At 45.0% G+C, this 21,977-nt stretch overlaps 2 protein-coding genes and 1 long non-coding RNA gene across 5 annotated transcripts in view; 2 read left to right on the plus strand and 1 right to left on the minus strand.

The window, feature by feature from the left end:
- Nucleotides 1-151: 151 nt before the first annotated feature.
- On the plus strand, nt 152-15,788 carry CHAF1A (chromatin assembly factor 1 subunit A). 2 transcript variants are annotated; one of them, XM_026086808.1, is made up of 14 exons: nt 152-315; nt 554-1,377; nt 4,064-4,120; nt 6,291-6,532; nt 7,142-7,202; nt 7,804-7,872; nt 8,275-8,498; nt 9,051-9,219; nt 9,433-9,513; nt 9,734-9,823; nt 10,060-10,321; nt 10,916-11,403; nt 13,771-13,864; nt 15,306-15,788. In XM_026086808.1, the coding sequence occupies exons 1-14, from the start codon at nt 267-269 to the stop codon at nt 15,407-15,409; spliced, it is 2,814 nt and encodes a 937-aa protein (XP_025942593.1). In that variant the 5' UTR covers nt 152-266; the 3' UTR covers nt 15,410-15,788. The 2 variants fall into 2 exon arrangements, with proteins under 2 accessions (XP_025942593.1, XP_025942604.1); XM_026086819.1 differs by lacking the exon at nt 4,064-4,120.
- A 564-nt stretch (nt 15,789-16,352) lies between these two features.
- On the minus strand, nt 16,353-21,908 carry UBXN6 (UBX domain protein 6). Of its 2 annotated transcripts, none has more exons than XM_026086834.1 (11): nt 21,757-21,908; nt 20,852-21,006; nt 20,396-20,457; nt 20,108-20,239; nt 19,700-19,797; nt 19,168-19,243; nt 18,996-19,080; nt 18,537-18,756; nt 18,297-18,427; nt 17,502-17,647; nt 16,353-16,979 (listed from the first exon to the last, which is right to left on the minus strand). In XM_026086834.1, exons 1-11 carry the CDS (start codon nt 21,837-21,839, stop codon nt 16,851-16,853), a joined length of 1,317 nt encoding a protein of 438 aa, XP_025942619.1. In that variant the 5' UTR covers nt 21,840-21,908; the 3' UTR covers nt 16,353-16,850. The 2 variants fall into 2 exon arrangements, with proteins under 2 accessions (XP_025942619.1, XP_025942629.1); XM_026086844.1 differs by lacking the exon at nt 21,757-21,908 and adding an exon at nt 21,139-21,227.
- LOC112976026 overlaps nt 21,225-21,977 on the plus strand; it is a 2,852-nt gene continuing 2,099 nt past the window's right edge. The window contains exon 1 of the long non-coding RNA XR_003256856.1: nt 21,225-21,305. This is a non-coding gene — a long non-coding RNA (uncharacterized LOC112976026). The remainder of the gene's footprint in view (nt 21,306-21,977) is intronic.

The raw sequence follows: 21,977 nt of genomic DNA on the forward strand, positions 1-21,977 counted from the left end.
AAGGGAGGTGTCGGGCCTGCTGCCGCCGCCGCCGCGGCCCGGTGTCCCGCTCCCCGCCGCGGACGCCGCTGCTCGGGGGTGGCCAGACCCCCTCGGGGCACCGGGTGGCGGCCGGGCTCGCCCCTGCGCCTTTGTGTGGCGGGGCAGCCCCGTCCGCGCCCTGCCCTGCGTGCTGGGGAGGGGCGTCGGGGTCGCCGGAGCCCGGGCRCCCCTGGGAAGCAGGTGGCTAAGCYGAAACGCGTCACTGGTGTTTTTCCCTTGCAGCCATGGAGTGCCGAGACAAAGCGGTTGTTCCCCCGCGGAAGCTTGTGCAAGGTAAGGCTTCGGCGAAGGTGCCTGTCTCACTCAGTGGGGTCTTAACGCTTTAAAACGCGTCAGGCCTAGTCTTGCACGATAGATTGCRTTTGCAGTAATAAACTCTCCCTTCCTGGCTCATCAGTTTCTGCTCTTGTGTTTAAGAACTCACTGAACATCTCAGTGTTTGTCCCTGTACCCCCCCCCCCCCCGTGGGTTTATACAATGTGACTAAAATAGTGAAATGTTATTGTTTCAGCCCGGTTGCCTTTCAAGCGCTTGAATCCTGTACCAAAGGAAAAATACGATGCGGATTCAGAAGTCAAAAAAGTAAAGAGTTCACAAAGTGGTTTTGGCCCAAATAAGGATTCCTCTCTAGATAAGTCACGTGCGTCCCTGGACAATGTGGAGAACAACTGCCAGTTGGATTCAGATGTGAATTTTGCTCCGAAACTCGTTAACGGAAAGGGTCCGTTAGATCACTTTATACAGAAAAACACAAAACATAACACAAATGAAACTGTAATCATCATTGACCTGACAAAGGACTCTAGCCACAGACTAAGTGATGATGTGGACCATATTAATTTAGACTCAGAAGCATCTTCATCTGTAGGTATAACTAATGGCATGCTAGAAAAAGATAGAAACCAGTCGAGTTGCATGAGTTCCACTCAGAATAGCCAAATGGATGATTCAATGGAGACTGATGCACCATGTGAAGCTGTAGCAAATAAAGATGAAGAATTGGTAGATGGAATCCAGTCTTGCTCTGGGTTAGTAGGGTGTAACAACTTGGAAAGCACGAAGATCAATCAGGGTGAACTGAAGGATGTCATATTTAAGGGGAAGATGCCTGTAGTGCTCCTGGAGGATATTATGACTGCAAAATCTTCCCAAGTTGCTTCTCTGGATGGAAGCGTCACATCAGAAAATGAGACTATGGAATTGTCCCATGAAGGAGACTCTGTACTTACTAATTCCTCCTTAAGTTCTCACTCTGTGAGCTCACCTGAGGCACAGCCTGCTGCGGAAACAAAGAGAAATTCTAGTCCTTTAGCTGTCTCAACGCCTRTTAGGAAGGTTGGTCTCTTTTCTTGGGTTGTTTTCTAAATGTTACTTCATTGTAGGTAGGTAGTATTGTCTCCTGTGCTTATAGTGGAAAGGATGACTAGGATATTCACAAAGCTTATGGGAAGTGTCTGGAAAGTGTTGCCAATTTATTCATGTTGTAACTGAACTATTACCCTTTTGAATCTTCCTTTAAACCCTTTAGCTAAAGGATCTAAATCTTGCTCTTTTGAGCTGCTGGTACATTCRCATAGTGTGAATGTAACTTTAAGTTCTATTACAGATTCATTTTTACAAATTGATCATGAAGTGCACGCCTTGTGACTTACCATTTTGGAAATTAGCATATGGGCAGTGTTCARAAGCAGTTTTGTCCCAAAGTGATGTTTTACAACCTCTATTCTGTACTTTGTGAAGCTGTTCCAATTATTATGAGAGAAGAAAGTGTATCCTGGTCACTGCCACTACAAGTCAGTGCTGATACTTTTCAAGCCCTGTATTTCTGAAAGCGGGGGATAGAAATGCAGTGCAGCTTCACTTAAAGCATTGTTTAAGGACCTGCAAGTTTACAGTTGAGGACAGAGGACAAGTCAAGTGAGTCTTTATCCCTTTCTCAGAATTCAGGGTGCCAAACTTGTGATGTCAGCCATCTTGTTAGGTGTACACCATTTGACATGGGCAGTTGCTTAGGGAAAAAGTCAGGGTACGTTCAGCGCTCCTGGGGTCATGTGATGCCGTTGGCCGGTGGAGGTTGGATCAYGATGACGAACGCCTCTAAACTGATAGCTCTGCATGAGCTGGTGGTTTGGAGTCGGAATTAGTTTCAATTTAGAGTCTYGGCCCTATGGAGAGACTGATGAAAGCATTGTGACTTTTGGCACTGTCTTGCAAGGGAAACTTTAAAAGAGGGCATTATCTGCACAGATGGCTCAAACAATCACATGACTTGAACGGTTGAGAAGTGAATAGGCTTTTCCAGAATATATCCGTTGAGATGTGAAGTGGGAGTTTCTCTTGCAGCAAGCACAATAGCCTGATCCTTAAAGAAGGCGTAAAGTAGAGCAGTCCTGGTGAATGTGCTTGGACGCTGTAGCCGAGCCTGGCCTAAAGGTAGTCCGGACTGTGCGGCCTGTGTATTTGTTTTGCTCCAACTACGTTACTGGAGGAAAAATCAGGAAGGTAGATGTTGCCCTGTGAGAGTCTGAAAGTGAAATGTGTGGTTTAAATGATGGTGAAGGGGTAGAGCAAATTGGGAGAACAGGAAAGTATACGTGCTGTGCTGAGCAGGGCTGGCACYGCTCGCAGGCTTGGGCTCGCCGGTTATGTCATCCGGAGGCAATTGCTTTCTGCTATTTTGAGCCTTTTAAGAAAGCTTTTCATCAGCTAYCCCGCAGGGATTTAATGGGAGACTGTGCCACATGCGAGGGGAAARATCTCATTGGTCTGAAGGAGAAAGCAATAAGTTAGCTGGGGCTTGGATTTCACGACGTGACAGGTCTTCCATTTCTTCTGCTGTGTGAAYTTTCTCAAAACAACCAGTTTTAGGCTGTTAAAACTTGCAGTCTTGCTTCCGTGAAATACATATTTAAACTCAAGCGTGAACTATATCCAGTGCAGTAGGACAAAAAGTGCTCGACTCCTGGCATAATATAATGCAAACAAGTTACTGGCTTCACACTGCTTGAAGTAAGGTAGAATACTTCATGTTGTATTTGCCAAAGTGAGAAACTTGTACTGTACAATTATTTGTCCTTGTAAGTTTGTTTTCCTAGGTGGAAACAGCTTTGATAAATTGAGTTCTTTCAACAAGGAGCTATAGTTTTGCATCAGAAAATGTAGGATCTATTGATATAGCTTTACACTGTATAAACTTACTTGTCCAAGTGTAGAAAATAAAGCATTTCGTATGTGCTAGTTTTCTAATCTCGGGGATAAACATGCTAYCTCGTACTGAGAATGGCAGGAGAGAGGGATGCAAGAAAGCTAGCCRTAGCATGCTTAAAGAAAAATATTAACAAACTAAATATTTGATCTAGTGAATGGTGGTTTTTTGTTCTGTTTTTGGCTGTGTAAACATAAAGTCCCCCCCTCCCCTCCCCCGAGGAAATGTCAGCTTTAAGAGAAATTAGTGTGATTCATTGGGAACTTAGGGTTGATAWGCTTGTACTAGTGGAAGAGCAAGAGGGTTATGATTATGAGAAGAAACTGTGTGGAAAATATGGATAATATTCCTTGTATTTGGGAAATGAGATCTAAATGTTGTAAGTGAAAGGATGCAAAAAAGTTTAACTCCAAGGAAATGACTTTGCTATAATTATAYGTCCTCTGCAATGCTCTAGTGATTTGTTAGTGGCTCTAGCTTCTCTTTGTTTTTRTGCGCACAATATTGCACTGTAAATGATGCTTTAGAATTGAGTAGACGAGGGGGATTTGTTTATGCAAAACTTAGTAATACAAGGACTTAATGTAAACTGAAACATTTAGATGTATTCAGGCTTAAATGTAAATCAGTGAGATTAGATACGCTTGAGCTRTATACTTACATCCTATGCTGTAGGAATACTTATGTTACTGAATATATTAATCTGAAAGAATAATGTATAATTCAGACAAAGCTTGCTGTTCTTTAACTAAAAGTTCTAGTATCTTATGGAAAGGGAATGATGTGGCTCAATAAAACTGCATTTTCTAATTTCAGGTATCTCAGAAATGCCACAAAAGTTCTGCAGAGAAGGAGAAGCTGAGATTGCAAAGAGTAAGGCACTTTCACTGACATAGAAAGTTAACCTGCTGTGCTTTTGCATTGAATAGTAAGCAAAGCCCTTTGCGTTTCCTTTTAGTCCACTTCTAACATCTTTTCCTGGTTTTCTTCACTGATGAATATGGACRAATCTTAATGCATGCAGTTAAAGTACTCGGTTTGTTCCAAAGCTTCTTAATGCATGTGTAATGAAGTGTGGGTGGCCTGCAGTGCATTTCTGTGCACTTTGGTAAGATATTAAAGAACTGTAAATGTTGTTGACTATTCCTCAAAATGCTTTTGAGGATTTTTTTCAAACCCTTCCTGACAGAGTAGGTGCAGCCTGCCAGGTGGACAGGTATAAGTGGAATCCTCAAGACCCTTCCATTTAGGGTTGGTTCCTGCTTCAGCTTTCTCTTTGCTTTGAGCCACAAAACATGGTAATAAGTCAGGCAAACAGGCYGCTGTTGGTATGGCTTGCTGAAGGAACTGTTGGGTGTTGCTCYTGGAAACATTTAAGCTACAGTCGATGTTCACTTGTATGCTGCTGGTCAGCAAACTCTGTTCCATAACAAAATGGTGGTGTAAAATTTTGCTGTGCACGCTGTGTTYAGTGAGGAAATGTTAAATGCAAAGGAGATTGATGGATCGTATGGAGTTCTTGAACAGTTCGYGCTATACGAGTAGGCTTTGTGTACTGAGAAACTGGGTGGTATTTCAACTGCAGTTCAGAAGGCCTGTGCTTATGAATTCTTACTATGTTTCTTAGTAACTAGTTCATAAAGCTGGTAGGGGACTGATGCGTTTCTGTAAAGCTGCATGTAGTTGAGTGTACTCCGGAGATGCTCACTTCTATACAGCACCCTATACAGAATTCCAGTTGGTTGTGTTCTTCCATTCTGTGTAGCAGTAGCGAGGGAGAGATGAGAATTGAAGCCTTATTCTGCTAAAAATTAAATAGACCCATCAACCCTGCTGTTAACTTCACGCCATTTCCCAAACCAGCCAGTAGATTTTCCTTGATTACCATGACTGTTCTCTGACAATATTGTTTTTTTGCCGTTGGCACAATTTCAAATGTTCGTTGTCTTCTGCAGTCACTGTTCAGCAAGTCTTGATGTTGCCAAGAAGATTAAAATGTGAAATAAATGATGAGAAACTGGAAATACACAGTGAGGATATTTGTATGTCTGAGCACAGGTGTATCCTAGTTTCCTGGGGAAGTTACCAATGCCTACAATGTAGGGGAGCTATCTTTCTTGAATTTGTTGCTTTTAGCACACATACCACATTCTCATTATGTGTGTTAGTAGACCTGTAACTGAGATAACTTTAATTGCCTTGGGATGAAATGYTTTGAACACCACCACTTTCAGTGTAGTCTTTTTCCCCTTGCTGTTCCCCTAGTRCACCTTAAATAAGCTTAAAGCGTCTTGTCTGATTATCTGAACTGAACTAACAAAGTGACTATTTTCTGCTGGCTTCAAGTCTTCTAAAACAGCTGCACAATCCAAAGTTTGGAGACTTGCATTACTGCCTGAGAGTGTGAAAAACGGTCAGAAAATCCTCATGGGACATCAACATGAACTCAGATAAAATTCCTATTTCAAATTTGTGTAGTGGTAGCCCTACATTGAAATAGAAGCATGAAAGTTCAGGTGARGAGGTATGTGTTTCCAAAGAACATGTTTTGGAAATGATGTGAAATCATCTAAAAAAACAATTTCACAGAATAGTTGAGGTTGGAAGGGACCTCTGGAGAATCATGCAGTCCACCCACTCTGCTCAAGTACAGTAACTTCTCCTCTAATTTTCTCCAATGTTGCATCAATAATGAAGATGTATAATAATGAAGATCAAATATAAAGCAAGTAGAATACAAAGCTTTTCTTGATGCCTAGAAGGCAAAAGTKTCTTGGTTTGTTAGGAGAAAAGAAAGTTAATGTCTCCAGAGGGAGCAGATCCCCGAAAGGTCAGTACAGGAAAGCTAGACTAGCTGAGGCAAGAGATGGATGCTGTTAATCACCTAATAGCTAGAAACAGTGCTGCAGGCCAAGCACTGGGTGCAAGAGTCTACTCTAGTATGTCAGCTGAAGAAATTATATCCTAATTTTATTCAGTTTGTATGCSAGCAGCTTTTATTGTGCTGAAAAGACACTTGCTTAATGGCTTGTTTCCTAACTAGGACCAGGAGCGTGCAGACAAACTGCAGAAGTTACAAGCAGAAAGGGAAGAAAAGGGAAGGCTGAAAGAAGAGGCAAAAGCTGCAAAAGAACGAGCCAAGGAGGAGGCGAAGAAGAAGAAAGAGGAGGAGAAAGAACTGAAAGAGAAAGAAAGGAGAGAAAAGAAGGAAAAAGAAGAAAAGGAAAAAGCTGAGAAGTTAAGAGTGAAGGAAGAGAAACGCAAGGAGAGGCAGGAAGCTCTAGAGTAAGTGTTTTGGCTTCTGCAGGTCATGGGGAATGATGTGCAGTGATGTGAGCCCCTTTTCATACCTCCCTTAGCTGTCCATTCTAGAGGTTATACTGATGAAATGGTGTGTGAGTCGCTTGATATATTTTAAATGTATCAGAGACTAAGTAGACCAGAACTTAGTCTCAGCAGTACTTCTTGCTTGCAGGCTGAGCCAAACTGAACTTCTGACTTGAAATGGCTGAAGTGTTTCATGCTTCACCGAATTTTCCCTTTGTGGCCAGTCTTGCTTGTATGTTTGCAATTTGCTGGCACTGGTGCCCTGTCTGTAAAGGAAATGGCTTGTAATTTGATAACACCATAAATACCTCCTCTTTATATTGAGGAAAACTCAAAGAAGCCTAGCTACTATGTGGCTAAAACAGATCAATATTTGCTTTAGRAAGAGTGATGAGGGAGTCTTCTGTTCTGAACACTTAATCAAATATGGTTCTTGATTGAATGAATGGGTTATGTTTTTGCCTGGCATGATCGGGTCTTAGTCAAGGTCTGGGATTCTTCAACTCTGCCTCAATACAAATAAATACTTTATTATATGTGACAATTAAAATGAACTTTATATTAAAGGGCAAAACTTGAGGAGAAAAGAAAAAAAGAAGAGGAGAAACGGTTAAAAGAGRAGGAAAAGGTAAATGTTCTCTCCCCCTTTTCTCTAAGCTCTTCCACTATGGTAAAATGATGTTCATGGGCTCCCTGGCCCCCTGCCAACTGCACGGTCCTGCGCAGTGGGGCTCCCACGGCTATTGATTTAGCTCTCAGAAGCTCTTCCAAGAAGCGCACTCTGCCTCAGCATATCTCATGCACTTGTGCTGCTTGGGAATGAGCATCTCCATTTGGGATGCAGCCTATCCGATCTAATCTTGTGGCATTACTCCACCAATACTACTGTGCAGGTTTCTTGTCTTTATCTCTTCTAAATGCTAGTGTCTTTGTTTTTTTTAAATTACCTTTTTATTTTATTCTGATCTCTTAAATTCTTGCTGTGTTTGACTTTTCAATGCCAATGGAACAGCTCTGTCCTTTTTTGTCTTGGCCATCACACTGAAGTCCGCATAGGTGTGTTACAGAAAACAATTACTCTTTTTGTTGAGTTACAGGAGCTGGTGAATATCTGAACTTTGCTCTATACCTTGTTAGATTTGAAGCTGGGTCATCCATGAGCTTGCCTTAAATTTTAAGGTCTTGTCCTACCTTTGTGTTTATAATTCTCATTTTCATTCTGATTTCAGCGTATTAATGCACAGAAAGCAGAGATTACCAGGTTCTTCCAGAAACCAAAGACTCCGCAAGCCCCCAAGGTGAGGTATTACTGTTCCAGTGTTTTGTTGCTCTTTCATGAGTCGTCTTCTGACAAATACACTGATGTCATTCTGACCTGTTGCTTAAAGCTTCTTAGGTGGACAAAGCGTTAGCRCTTCTTAGTTTCAAAAGTGTAAAGGGCTTAAAGAAATCTATTACCATAGCAGAGACTACAAAGAACTTTGTAATTGCTTTAATAAAAATCTTAGTTTTGTCTTGTGGGGCATTGGCTGTAAAGACCTAAACGCCTTCAAGATGATCTGCAGGAGTCTTGGATAGGAAACCTAAATTTTTGTTCAAACAGTAGTGCTTGATACTTAGGCTTGTTGTATATCTCAAATGGGTTGRTACTGCAGTTTGTCAGGTGGTCAGACCCTAACGATCCTCACTTAACATTTCAGATTCTTGCTGGCTCTTGTGGAAAGTTTGCTCCTTTTGAAATTAAGGAGAACATGGTCTTAGCTCCCCTCTGTCGTATTGCCCTTGATCCAGGCTTTTTGGAACAGCTGGATCAGCTCCTGCGTGCACAGAATAGTGAAGCTTCTTTCTTGAGGGATCTGAAGTGTCGTAAACCACATAAAACTGGACCTACTTTTGTCAATAACAGTGCCGACATAGTCAACAGGTTAGTCTGCTGCAGCTTGGGTTTTCTTCACTTTCTTATAATGAACTTTTACAATGAACTTTTTCATGATGAACTGCAAGGTGGTTTGAAGGTAGTTTTAGACCAGTAGTGGAGACTGTGGAAAGATGCAGCTTTCCTTTGAATGGTCATTTTGTGTGAGATTTGTCTCCATGGGAAGCAGTATATTATGATGCAGATYTCCTTCACTCCATACACCGCTTCTCAAATCCTTCTCTGCAGGGAATCTTGCACTGCCGGCAGCTCCCTTTCAGCTTGGGTACTGCTAGCCTTTAGTGGCGTTTGTCTTAGTAGGGTTACTTTTAAAACTGTCAGATTGCAAAAACAGAGCTGCTGTTGGACATACTATTGTATTTAAGGAGGGAGGTGGCTTGTCTGGAACTCATGCTCGTGAGCAAATTGGGAGTGCCTGTTCTAATGAGCTCAAGCTCCGAGTTGGTGTCGTGCGGCTGCATTGAAGAAGTTCTCTAAGATATTTTTCTAAGCAGCAGGGGAGCATGCTGTAACTACTGAAGATGGTCTCTGTTTTGACAGTGACGTGGTAGTAGTGGATAACTGCAAAACAGATGCTGTTCCTGAAAGGAGAAAATTTGGTAGAATGAAACTTCTGCAGTTTTGTGAGAATCACCGACCTGCATACTGGGGCACATGGAACAAGAAAACCACTATGATCCGTCCCAGGAATCCTTGGTCAAAGGACAGTGTAAGCAGTATACTTACGGGCGGTATAGTTGTGGGTGTTCTCGTCCCCCCCATACACGCAAAGTGCACGTGGTTGTCCAAGCTGACGTGTTCTTTGGGATTTCCAGCCACTTGCTTATTTCTTGCTACTGGTAGTTTTGAAAGACTGAGTGGGCTCTTGCATCATGCTCTGAAATTGTTGACAGAAATCACATTTTGGCATTCCTTACTCTAGAAACTACTGGATTACGAAGTAGATAGTGATGAAGAATGGGAAGAGGAAGAACCTGGAGAGAGCCTCTCCCACAGTGAAGGGGTAAGGATTTCATACACTAAAAAAAGTCTTTTAAACCAGCCTTCCTACAACATGAAATACAGCGACCTTAGGGGAGCAGGTTTGTCTGTCTGTATAGCCTTAGGCTAGGCAGATGATAATCCTTCTGAGTTAAAGAAGCAGCAAAAGTTCACCAAGTGTAAACATTTGATAGTGGATGCTATCTACTATCTAATTTCTAATAAGCAGGGTTTATTTTTAGGATGATGAAGAGGAAGGAGAGGATGAAGATGACGACGATGGGTTTTTTGTACCCCATGGGTACCTATCTGAAGATGAAGGAGTGACAGAAGTAAGTGAACTGGGTGACAGGGGATTTTGGTCTCAGCTGCCGGTGTATCATGTAATAAATGTCAGCCCATGCAGAAAGCATGGGGTGTTGGCAGTGAAATACCTCATCTCAGATCTGTATGGTTGGTTCTGGAACAAACTTCTGTAGCTCAGAGAACATAATAAAAAGCTGGATTTAAAAAGCTTTTGTTTTCCTGGAATGATGTATTGGGTTTTTGCTCTTGCTTATGGTTTTAGGAGTGTGATCCAGAGAATCAGAAGGTTCGTCAGAAGCTGAAAGCAAAAGAGTGGGATGAACTGATGGCGAAGGGGAAGAGGTTCCATGTTCTACAGCCTGTAAAAATTGGCTGCATCTGGGAAGGTGCAGAAAGCAACAGCAGCACAAACGCAGACTTAAAGGTGCTCCAGCAGTTCACAGCATGTATCCTGGATTCACCTGTTGCRGAGGAGGAACAGCAGATACAGAAATGTAGCAAAAAAATAGCAAAAGATCAGCAAAGTAAGACATGAAGGGCTAAATAGTTGTATTTCTGTAGCACTGTCATACTCTGCTTTTGCAATGATTTTTGTACTAAGTTACAAATTCAGAATGAACTGTTTATGACAAGTCTGAAATCCAAGTCTTTCTATGAGAATTTTTGGAAACGGGTTTTCCTTTGTTGTATAGTCTTAATTGCTCTCCCTAAAAACTCTAGGAAACAAAGTCAACCAGACTTCAATATTCTTGGATTTAGGACTGCTTACTGGAAGCTCCTGAGCTGACTTACCCATGTATTGTTTAGGGAGGGAGGTTTTAGTCTGCGCAGTGGTTTTGAGTGCWGAGTAGGTGCTGTGTGTGGTTAACACAAAGATGCGAATAATACAGAAAAGGGCTATAATAGAGGCTGAAGTTTGCAATGCAGAGGCCATTCTGATTGGGGCGATTTGTCTATATCAAACTTAATTCCTGTTATGCTCTCATACGTAAAATTAATTTTAGCTCATTTGTCTTCTTTCCTGGAGCATGTGTACTGATCRGTTATATCAGCCCGGCTTTTCTTGACCTTCAAACAGTTCTCTCCCACAACCACTGTGCAATCTTTCTTCTCTGCAGTCCTTGGCCAGCTTCTGCCACTGCTCCATGGAAACGTGAACGGGAGTAAAGTGATCATCCAGGAGTTCCAGGAGTGCTGCCGGCAAGGACTGTTCAGTGACGTGACTGCAGCTGCCGACGGTAGTGACACAGGCCCCGCGAGTCCYCACACCTCCCGGCCACAGACGCCCGTTGGTGAGGACAGTGGAATCCCTTCCAAAGCCAGGCTAAAGCGAATCATTTCTGAGAACGCTGTGTATGACAAGAGACCTGAATATAGGATGTGCTGGTATGTCCACTCGGAGGTGCTGAAGAGTTTTGATCAAGAGCACCTCCCTGTCCCTTGTCAGTGGAACTACGTCACACAAGTCCCCTCTTCGGGAAAGGAGGAGGGTGGCGGTGCACCAGGCACGGCGGTCACGCAGACCACCGCTGTGTCAGTGAAGAGGAAGTCCACTGGAAGCATGTCTATCACTAAATTCATGAAAAGGCCTCGGGATGCTGGACAGGTGAGTTCCTTTTGCCGTGCTCTTCCCTAATAAGGAACTGCAGGAATATAGCTATGCACCTTCACTGGACAAGCATCCTGGCATGCCTCCCAGGAAGGCGTAGCTGTGTCACAAGCAAAGCCAAAATATTAAGATAAAGACGCTGTTCTTCATACAAAAAGACCCTTTCTTGTGGGGAAGGAGTGAAATTATGTGAATCTAAAGAGATAGGTTTCTTTTGTGCCTCTCTAGCTTGGACTGTCTGTTCCATTTGAAGTGTTGCTCTCCTGCTGTTCTTCCATTTTCTGCTATTTGGCAGTGATTGTATCCAAGCCACAAATAGTTTCTGAGTGTCTGCTTGGCCTTGGTTTTACAGCTGTATATAATTTGTATGCAGGTTCTTATGTTTGTGTATGGCCGCCAGATGTATAGMTGGGGCTGGTGACTTACAACAGTTGCATGTGTCCTGATGAAATGTGGTTCATAAGTGCTGGATTCAACCCATAACAGTCTGTAAAGTCTCATGCTTATACTGTCAGACACAAAGTTGAATTTCAAGAGCTGTTTTAAATTAAAAAAAAAAATCATAGGAATAAAATGAGATACATCTGGAGTAGTTGGTACTCCAGCTCTGAGCTTCATTGTGGTCTTCCTGTTGTTCTCCTCTGTTTTTCAGGGTAATCAGAAGTAGTATTAAGAACTTAATCTTCCACTGATGCTATTTCACATATCTACTTCTTAGCTGAGCTGGGGGAGAGTGTGTGTGTTTGAAAAGGAAGTGACCAGTGCTTTAACTGTGCATTTAACTGTGTTGCATTTAAGACAGTGAAGCTTTAGGGATTAAGCTTGGTATTATCAATTGGTTGCCTCCTAACCTACAGGCAGGACAGGGATTGCACTGTGTACTGGATTTATTCCCCTATGGACAAGAGGGAAGAAAAAGAAACCTCAGACAAGGCTTTTCAGGCTCTTTCTTCCCACCTTGTTCTTAGGTTCTTTGACTCTTCTTGCCTTACTCAAGAAGCTCTGAATTCACTTACGGGTAGGGCTCAGAGACTTGTGAGAAGCTGTTCAGCCCCTGAACTCCATCTGTTTGGATTTTTTTTTTTCCTTTTCTCTATGCTAAATAAAGGCAGAGACAAAATCTCTGGCAGTTGCTGGAGATTCTGCTTATGACCAACTACTTGTTTCACTATTCCTGTTCAAGGGCTTTTGGTAAAATTACATCACAAGCCTGAATTCTTCAAAGCTCCTGAAAGCATCTTAAAGTAAAGCTGCCCTTGTGAGATGTGGTGCAGTGCAGCTCAGAACAAGGTGTTGGAAGACTCCAGAAAAACTTTCACGTCGTATGTCTAAATCAGCACTGTTTCTGGTATCAGGATCCCATTCTTCCCCTCAAGCAAGGCTGGAGCTTGTGGAGAAATTAGGAATGGTTGGTAGGCCAAGGCTGCCAGGTTCTCTATTCCTGATATGTAGTACTCGGTCATGAAGTTCATGACAGAAGTTTTAAGTAAGCGAAGGTGCTCTTGCGTAAGCTGCAGAGAAAGAACAACTCAGTATTGAAGTGGGCAATATGTACACGTGTGCAGGAAGAGAATACTTAATTTGAGAACTGAGACCTTATTGAAAGATGTGTATTTAAAATTTATTGTCTTGAAACAGCTGTTAGGGGACTGGGAGCTAGTTCTAGGATCTGAGACTTCTCATTCCACAATTCCAGTAATGCTCACAGCTGTTTGCTGCTGGGCAGCTGCAGTTCTTCGTGTCATTTTTATTTGTTATTTCCAAATGAGTAGTTAGGGCTGCTCCCATGGCAAAAATGGGGTCGGCAAGGGAAGAGCTGTAGTCCCACTCCAAATAAAAGCTAATCTGACATAACAGAAGAGATGTGTGGAGGAGAACAGGCTTCAAACCTGATAATCAAAAGTAATTTTCCAGAAGCGAAGAAACATCCAAAATATTCGGGAGGAGGAGAAATTTTCCCTTTAAAAAAAACAAAGCAAAACTGACTCAGTTTTCAATTAAAGGTTTAACTGAATTTTTTAGATGCGTGGGCCGCTCATTGCGTTGTGTAATAGTGAAGTATCTTGGAGCAAGAGCTTGGCGTGCTTCCCGCTGTACGTGCCGTTGCAGACTAGGCCTTTTGTCAAAAGTCAGTGTCTGAAGCCAGAATTGTGGGGTTTCTTGCCTCTTTTTTTTTTTTTTCCTTTCCTACAAATATTCATGCCTGACTGTTCAAACTGTGCTGGGAGCACTAACTGGGAGGAGTGTCCGTTGCAGTCCTTCACAGCACTGGTTGCTGCTGGAGTGAAATGCTTGGGTCTTGCATGTTAGCACTGTAAGCCTAATGTTACACATCTGAAACTTTTTCCCCCCTCCCTCACTAAGGGTGAAGCTGTGGAGATGGATGGATTTCAGGCAGACACTGAGGAAGATGAGGAAGATGATGACTGCATGATTGTGGATGTACAGCCAGGCAAAGGTGGGAAAATAAACTGACCGCAATCTCTTGGCAGACACTTGCTCCCAGAAGAGCGAGTACAGCAGAACAGGAACTGTGTGTGTCGGTAAACCTGTTCCAGTTTCTTTGCCACTGTTTCCCCAAGCCTTGTACTCTTCTGCTAGTGATGTTTTACTTCCAGATGCTTTTCTGCTTTTWTGGCCTTCTCCAGTCTGCTCTTGCCCTTTCTTCCCTCCTCCCTCCAAGAGAGCAAAGTGCTTGTGAATAGCTTTTGGCTGCCAGTATTACCACTTAAATTGTTTCTGACAGCAAAATGAACAGTGGGGACAGTATGAGCAGATCCCAGTACCACTGGTAAATGCTGCTGAGAAGGGCTGGTCTCTGGGGCTCGCTTACTTATGTTCAGACCCCTTCCAGGACTGATGAGGTCTGGAGTGGAACCTCCCCTTTGCTGCCTTCCTGCAGTCTTAGGTGCATGTTGGAGTTCACTCTCTGAAGGAAGTAGCATGGGATAAATAACCAAGCTCTCGGATGTCTGACAGATGAGGGCTTTGATCAGTGCTGTGCAGTTTTGCTCTAGAATCTAGGCTGTTGTTTATATTTGAGTCCCAGTTAACTCTTAGCGGTTAGGCTTTCGAAGACCCTTCGCTGTAGCATGCCCTTCAGGCTACGCATCCACAAACGGTGGGATGAGGATGTGGAGTGGCTCCTTTCATCTCTGTGAGGTTTTAACTATACATACTTGGATCATACAGACCAATGATTTAACACAAACCACATGATGTGCATTCAGCTCCTCTAAACTGCTTTCAGAACCTCCAAGCCCCATCTTATAACTCTCACAACAGAGCTCTTTCACGGTGCTACTGGCGCAACCTGAATTAAGGAAAGTGGGCTTTTTGTGTCAAGCAACTTCTCTCATTGATAGATTGGATAGATGGATTTTTTTAGTGTGACCCATTCTTGATATATGTTGGTTCTCCTTTCTATCTCAGCTGGCATTAACATTCCTCCTCTTGCCTTCTGTACTAGACAATATAGCTGTTTGACAAGCAGCTTTACATTTAATACTAAGCTTCTTTTGCCTATTTACAACGCAGAAGACTGCAGTAAGAGAAAGGTCTTACTTCAAGTTTGTAACCTTTTGCTCTGAGAATTGGGACGCTGTTCAGTAGCTTGCTTTTTGCAGGCTTTGTTGACACACATGCAGCTGTATCTATTTAAGTCTAAAGTACTGTAAAGATTGTAAAGATTCTTTTTTTAGGTTTGATGTAATTTTATTCTGGGCTGCTGTAACCCAATGTTAAAGCCAGCTTCTAAACGGTGTTGAAAGAGGCTTGCAACAGACTAGGGCAAACAATGTATGCAGGCAAGCTAAGACTTAAAGCATATATTGCAGCAGTCAAATTCCACTGGGTAAATAAAGAGGTCTGAAGAAATTGCAACATGTTCTATTTTGCAGATTCTACGTTGGCAGCTACTGAATCTTTGGCAGCTTCAGAATCGAATGGCACAATTGCCCTGCACCAGGACACGAGCATGGCCAGCCCATCTAATACAGTTTGAGACTAAAATGCCTACTAACTTCCCTGTATGTATGTAGAATTACTTAGAAGATTTTAAAACTTGTGTATCTTTGAACAAGATACTTGAAAGTATTCCATATTTCTTGTAAAGAGAAGACAGCACTTTGTTCTGCTTCAGACCAGATGGAAGCTTAAATTTTTAGGTCTAGTTTTTAGCAAAAAATATTGCATATTAATCTGTCCTTAATAAAGCATTATTGAAATTTTGATACTTCTTTGTAATGGAAAGTATCTAAGTTATCTAATCTAGTGGAGGGATTTTGAAATATAAGCTTATTGTGATGCCACTGGGGAATTATTCTGTTCATAATTTTGTATAGCATGGCCTTGGGTATAAATGATGTACAATTATATTTGAATTTATGCTATCTCTGTTATCCTGTTTGTGGTCTGTCTTGCTCTAGAGAACAGCAGCAAGGATTTACCTTTAGAAAAGAGAAACTCTGCAAGATGTTTCTCCTATTTTGGGTTAGACTGGTATTAATTACAGGTCAGGCTAGTGCTAGATTATCAGTCTCCTGTATGCATCACTGCAATATAGGTTGTACATATAAAAGCTAGTCTCTACATCAATCTTAAGCTGTTCTGTGTAGTATAAAGGATTGAACTAGTTTTTAGAGTTTGCTTGTATATGTAACAAAATTGGAGGGCCCTCTAATTTAATACAGCTTGTGAGTTGACTCAATTAGTTCCCTAAAATACTGGCTCTAGTTTGAAGTTTAATCTTCCATCAGTGAGACAATGCGGCATAAATAGCTGTTGCCTGTTGTCAGTCTCCTTGTCTCTCCCTTGTTCTGTCTGCAAGTGCCATGAAGTGAAAAAGCAGGTGATGCCCCAGCTGCACCAGTAACATCAGTGACTGCAACTCGCTTGCATTTTCCAATCTAGAACGGCTATATACTTCAAATAACTTTAAACAGAACTGGATCTTTAAATATTCCATTTAATCAGATTCAACATAACTTTATCTAAATATACTCTCTCCAATAGGAGTTAACAGTGCACACAGAAGCAAAAAGAAAAGCTGAGTTCTAAGCCCAGCCCAGTATCCAGGGTCCCTCATTTGGTAATCCAGCCTTGTACTCGAACCTAATCCCTCCTCCAAGGGAGGAGAAGGGTACTTCATCATGATCTAGAAAATACCTCAAGCAGTAACTGCTAGAACTTGGTTTTAAAAGCCTTTAAAAGCAGCCAGGTAAGTGCCTTAGTGTCTTAAGTCCAAGACTGCCTTAGTGTCTGGCTGCTGGAGTTGTGAAGATGACAGCAAGGGTTGGTGTGGCATGGCAGAACCTAGACTTCCACTGCATTGAGCTAAAACAAGAGTCATTTCCAGGGTCACAGAGCTGGAAGCCCCAACTGTCTRTGTAGGGAAATGAGGGAACAGTCTAAAATCATCAGCCCTGAATCTACTCTCCTTTATTTCATGACAGTGTCTGGACCTTGGACAGGAGTTCTGGTTTCAGGGGGCTTGCTGGCTGCTCTGCTCCTGCAGCCTGAATGTCTGCCATGACTGATGCATCCCAGACAAGGGTCAGGAGGGTTGAGGGCACCTGGAACAGGAAAGGCAGGGTTAGTAAGCTACAACTACTGTATGAAATGTTGTACATGTTCACAGACCTGAAAACCTCTAACAAGAACACTTCAACTGAAAAGGAAGAGTGTGGAGCTCCTTAGGGGATGCTGCTGTGGGCTTTTTGTTGAAAGCCTTATACTACAGAGCTGAGCTTGGCTCAGAGCTGCTGCCTTGCATCTCTCCCCCAGTGTGGGTGCTAGCCCTGCGATGTAACTGCTGACAACTACTGCAGCCCACGCTTGCTGCCAGCGGTAGACCCTTACAGTTCCTCCCTGATCAGACCTCCTAGCCTTGAGCCAGAAGCTTTCATACAGCTACCTGTTTGCTTGAGCTTAGGAAGACCTGTAAAGGCCAGAGTGCAACTTACTGCATTGAAAGCAGGAGGCACAAACTTCTCCAAGTTACGAACAGCAGATGACCCTGACAACTATGGTTCTGTTGCCACCTGAAGACCCAGCTCCCCTGTGGCAGCTTTTTTTTTTTTTTTTTTTAAACTCACCAACCCACATTCATTGAAGGCCAAGTTCTCATCTGTCAGTTTGAGACCTCCAGGTCCCAACAGCTCAAAGGGCAGCCAGTCATTGGTAAGTGCTTCTCTCACAAAATTGTAGAGCATAGAAACTGATTCTCGTGCATAAAATGTCCCTGCCGTGAGAAAAGAAGGCGATACATTGAAAGAAGCTTGGGCAGTCACCAAAGTCAGCCTTGTTTGTAGTCAGTATCTGTCTTTTGTGGTAGACGCTGATGTTAAGTTTATGAACTGCTTCGGTGACATAGAAGCACAGTCTGATTCAACTGAGAAGTATAAAAGCAGAATTGCTAAAGAAAAATGTTACTTCAATTGTGACAAGTCCCTGCCAGCCTGCAACAAAGAGCTGGGAAAGCCTGAATTTCCAGAGCTCAACTGCAAAGTCTGAAGAGGATTCATTCTGTTGTATAGCCTGACACTGCACAGGCAACCTCATGCTGGCTACCGTAACAAACTGATCTAATGAGAACAGCTTGCTAGCAGGAGCCTGGGAAGAGCACACGTTAATTAACAATGCCTTGAGACTGTCCCCTCTACATTCAACCCTGGGTTACAGTCCCAACCCTGCACAGGTAAGGCACATGGAGGGCTCAGAGATGGTACAGAGTTCTTACAGAAATGTTCCCCCACTCTGATTCTGTTATTTTATTCTGCCAACTGTGTTCTGCATATCTCTTAACCCTGCTTATTATTCAAGCTCTCATGCTACAAATATTTTTCAGAAGCTTTTGGGGGTATACAAAGGAAGGGTAAGTAGTCCTTTACCTTGGAGAATGTATCCATCAGGAAACCGGACTCGTACCAGGGTGTAGTTGTACTTCCGCATTTCCCTTTGTTCATCTTTCTCCCTCATGGCTCTTGTCCTCAGCATCGAGGCCTTCTCCACTGCTTCTGTCCTTTAGACAGAAAGAAAYTTTAGCATGATGGAGAGGAGAGGCATGAAATTGTTAACAAGGGCACCGCATGCCCCCTGGGCCACCAGGACCCTCCCTTTAGCCTACTCACCGGAGCCTTTGCTCTCGTTTGATCTCTTCTGTAGTGAGGTTGTAGAAGTCATTTGGTAGCTCAAACCGAGCAGCTTCAGGTGATGGTTTAAATACACAGAGCTGGCGATCCAGCTGGGCTCTCACTGGCTCAGAGCTTAAAAGCTGCTCTTTGTAGTCCTTTAGGTCTTCCAACCTGGTCAGCATTTCCTCCTTCAGTACATAGTAGTCCTCTGTGGTCTCTGCAACCAAGAACACAGGATTTGACTCTCTTGTCCTTTGCAGGAGAACTATATGAACCGTAAGAGCAAGGATCTCCATAATGCCTTGACTAACAAGGAAGCTGCAGGGTGAGTGGCTGTTTCTGTTACAGCCTTAGAGGGTAAAGCTCTTGGAGCAACCAAAGGTGCCTCACTAGCCTCCCCTGGGATGTCCCACTACCAAACAGCTGGCTGCAGTTTAATATACTTAGATTTCTTGCCTTGTCCTGGAACAGGTAGTGTTTTTGTCTCAAACCCAATAGCCTGGAAAAATTTGTGTATCCCTTCCAGGCAGCTTATCCTTTCCTAGAAGAAAAGGAAAAAATTCAATGTAGTCTGCTCCAGAAAAGAAGTTTCCTAAGCAGAGAGCACCTGCAGGAGTCTTGTTCTCACCTGAAACACTTTGTTCTGCAGTTTGATTTTCCGGTACTTCTCCTCCTCTGGATGAAGATAGATATTATCCAGGTATCTGCAGGAAGAAGAATACACTTGATGGATTAAAACAGGCAATTAAAGCAGGCGCTTTAAGATATGTGGCCCCAAAGGCCTAAGAAGCACGTGACCTGTGAGACACTCCATTACTTCTTACAGATGAAGGAAGCTTAAAAACTGAGGCAGCTGAGGTAAGTAAAATGCATTGCCAGGATCATGCTAGTCAGTGTTTATGCACAAGCCAGACCCAGTGTGGGGTCTCCTGATATCAATCAGCAGTTCCCAAACCTCATAGACAACTCTTGGCTGTTGTTCCCCCCTCCCCTTTCTTTTTGTACTGATGGCACTGTCTAGGCAAGACAGTTCAAGTGTTCAGCTTTGGTTTTCTTCAGGTTTTGCCTGGAGCACAGCAAGAAAATCCACCTGCCTGTTAACTGTCCAGAGAAGGGACAAGCTACCTGTGTGCTCAGTCCCACTAAAGCAGCCCACTTACTTAGCCATGGTCTCCACACCCACTCGCACTTTCTCTCGGTCCTTGTTGAAGGTGTGAATCTCCATGATTGAAGCAGCCACTGGGTCTACAGAGAAATACTGAGGGAGAAGGACAGAAGTCAGGCACGGGGAAGCAAGCTGCCACCGGTCTGTACAGCCAGAGGCACACGCAGGCTGGAGTTCCCAGTCTCGGCATTTCCAACAGCCAAAGGCAGCGTGCTTGGGCAGGCCTTTGCRAAGTCTATGTCTGAACTGTGCTGCCCTTCCGGGAAATGGTGGAAGACTGGGATTTTATAGGGAGAGGGCAGAGGATTAGAGAGGTCACTGTTGCATTGCTTGAGGGGACCCAGGCCACAGAATGAGGAAAAAYGAAAAGGAGGGATGTAAGGGCAGCATAGGTGGTGCTTACTGACAGGATGGCTTCTCTGATGTGTTTTTCCCTCATRTCTTTCCTTACAACTGTGCCGGTCAATGGGCAAATGAAATAGACCCCTGACACAGACAGTCCAGCTGCCTCTTCCTTCTCTGGGGACACCAGCTCCTAAAAGAGACAAAATCGGACACTTTTGAATTGAATGAAGAAAGCTTTCCGCACCTTAGCGCATCTCCTGGCCTGCATGGGACAGTGACAACAGCACAGAACAATGCTCCCACAGCAAGTATTTTAACAGGTTCAGGGAACAGCAGCATCTCATACCTTCTCCTCTGCAGAGACCCCTCTCTCGCTTGCAGCTGCCTCGGCCATCAGCTCCTTTCTCACTAAGGGAGACAAAGGCAGGTTACAGTGGCAGGAGCAAACATGCCGAGCAGTTCGGGAAAGGGACAGCATTTCAGGAGGATTTGGCCTGTGCAGTTCTGCGCTGGGGAAGCGAACACCTCTCTGGATGCTCTGCTCCTGGCCTCAGGGTCTGTGGGTGACTGTGACCCCCGTTTCTAGCAGACTCCTAAGCAGCCCCAGAAGCCAGCTGCACCCCAGCAGCCTCCTTGACAGCGTCACCCATGCAGCTGCCTGCCCGGCACCTCCCTCTCTGTATTCAGACCTGTGGCAGTTGGGCTGTAATTTGCAAAGCCAGTCAGCCCCACGCACAGTCCAGCCGGCCCAGCCCGGCCCTACCCTGGGGCAGCAGCACGCTGTTTGCCAGCAAGTTTGTACCCTGATTCTTGATGGCCTCCTGGGACGAGGGCAGCCTGCCCTTGGGCTTCAGCTCCATGCGGGCCAGCGCCGCAGCTGCTGCCATCTGGGCCTCATCGGTAGGTCCCTGCCGAGGCTTTGGTGCCGCCTCGGCTTTTGGCTTCTCCTTGGGGACCCTGGTGTGTAACAGAAAAGCACAGTTCAACGGGCAGCCCTCGGGGCATTCCCTCCCCTGCCCGCGGAGTTCTCTGCTTCTGTTTAACCCCTGAAAYGCCCCTTTGAGAGATGCTCAACTCGTGTTGCTTAACCTTGCTGCCTTTAGATGGTTCTGGCACGACTGAAAGCAGGAGCGAAGAGGCGGGCGACGCGCGGTTACGCTAACCCTTTCCTTGCCCCACCAGTGCGATCCTCCGCAGCACTGAGGCAACTCGGCACGCGAGGCAGCTCCGGCCTGCACTCAGCTGCAGACATCCAGGTACGGCTGCTATGATATTACGCTGCGTACGTTAATATAGGCCGAATTTGGTCGTTTCCCTCCATAACCTGCGTGTCGCCGGGCACCTCGGTCTGGGCAGGGCCGGAGCGAACGCAGTCCCCAAGGACAAGGCAGCAGGGGAAGCTGCCGGACGGTGCACGGGACGAGCAGCCCGGTCCCTGGTGTGGGGCGGCCGCAGCGCCCGGTGGCGTCACCTCGGCCCGTGACACCGGAGCACCCGGCTGGGCCCGCTGCTCCCGGGCAGCCCCGGCCCTCCCCGCGCACCGGGCGTTAGAGGGGGGGGGGGGGGGTCCCGGTGCCGCCACGGGCCAAGCGCCGCCAGGGCCGGTGGGAGCAGGGCAGCGCGCCCGGCACCGGAGCCGCTCCCCGCCGCCCGGCCCTCCCGGTAGCGGAGCCGCCCCGGTACCGCCGCGCTCCCCCACCCCCGTACCGGGGCGGCTCCGACAGCTTCTGGCCGGGCCCCGCGGTCTTGAACTTCAGGTCGGCCTTGATCTCCTGGAAGAACTTCCGCATGGCGGCGGCGGCGGCGGGGCCGAGCTGGGGGGCGGCGGCGGCTGCGCTCCCGGTTCCCGCACCCGCCGCGCCGAGCCGCCCCGCCCACGTGACGCCGGCAGGAAGGGGCGGGGCCGTCACACTGGCCTCGGCGCCGCT

Source organism: Apteryx rowi, unplaced genomic scaffold (genome assembly GCF_003343035.1).
Source record: "Apteryx rowi isolate R43461 unplaced genomic scaffold, aptRow1 scaffold_1199, whole genome shotgun sequence".
Classification (NCBI taxonomy): Eukaryota; Metazoa; Chordata; class Aves; order Apterygiformes; family Apterygidae; genus Apteryx; species Apteryx rowi.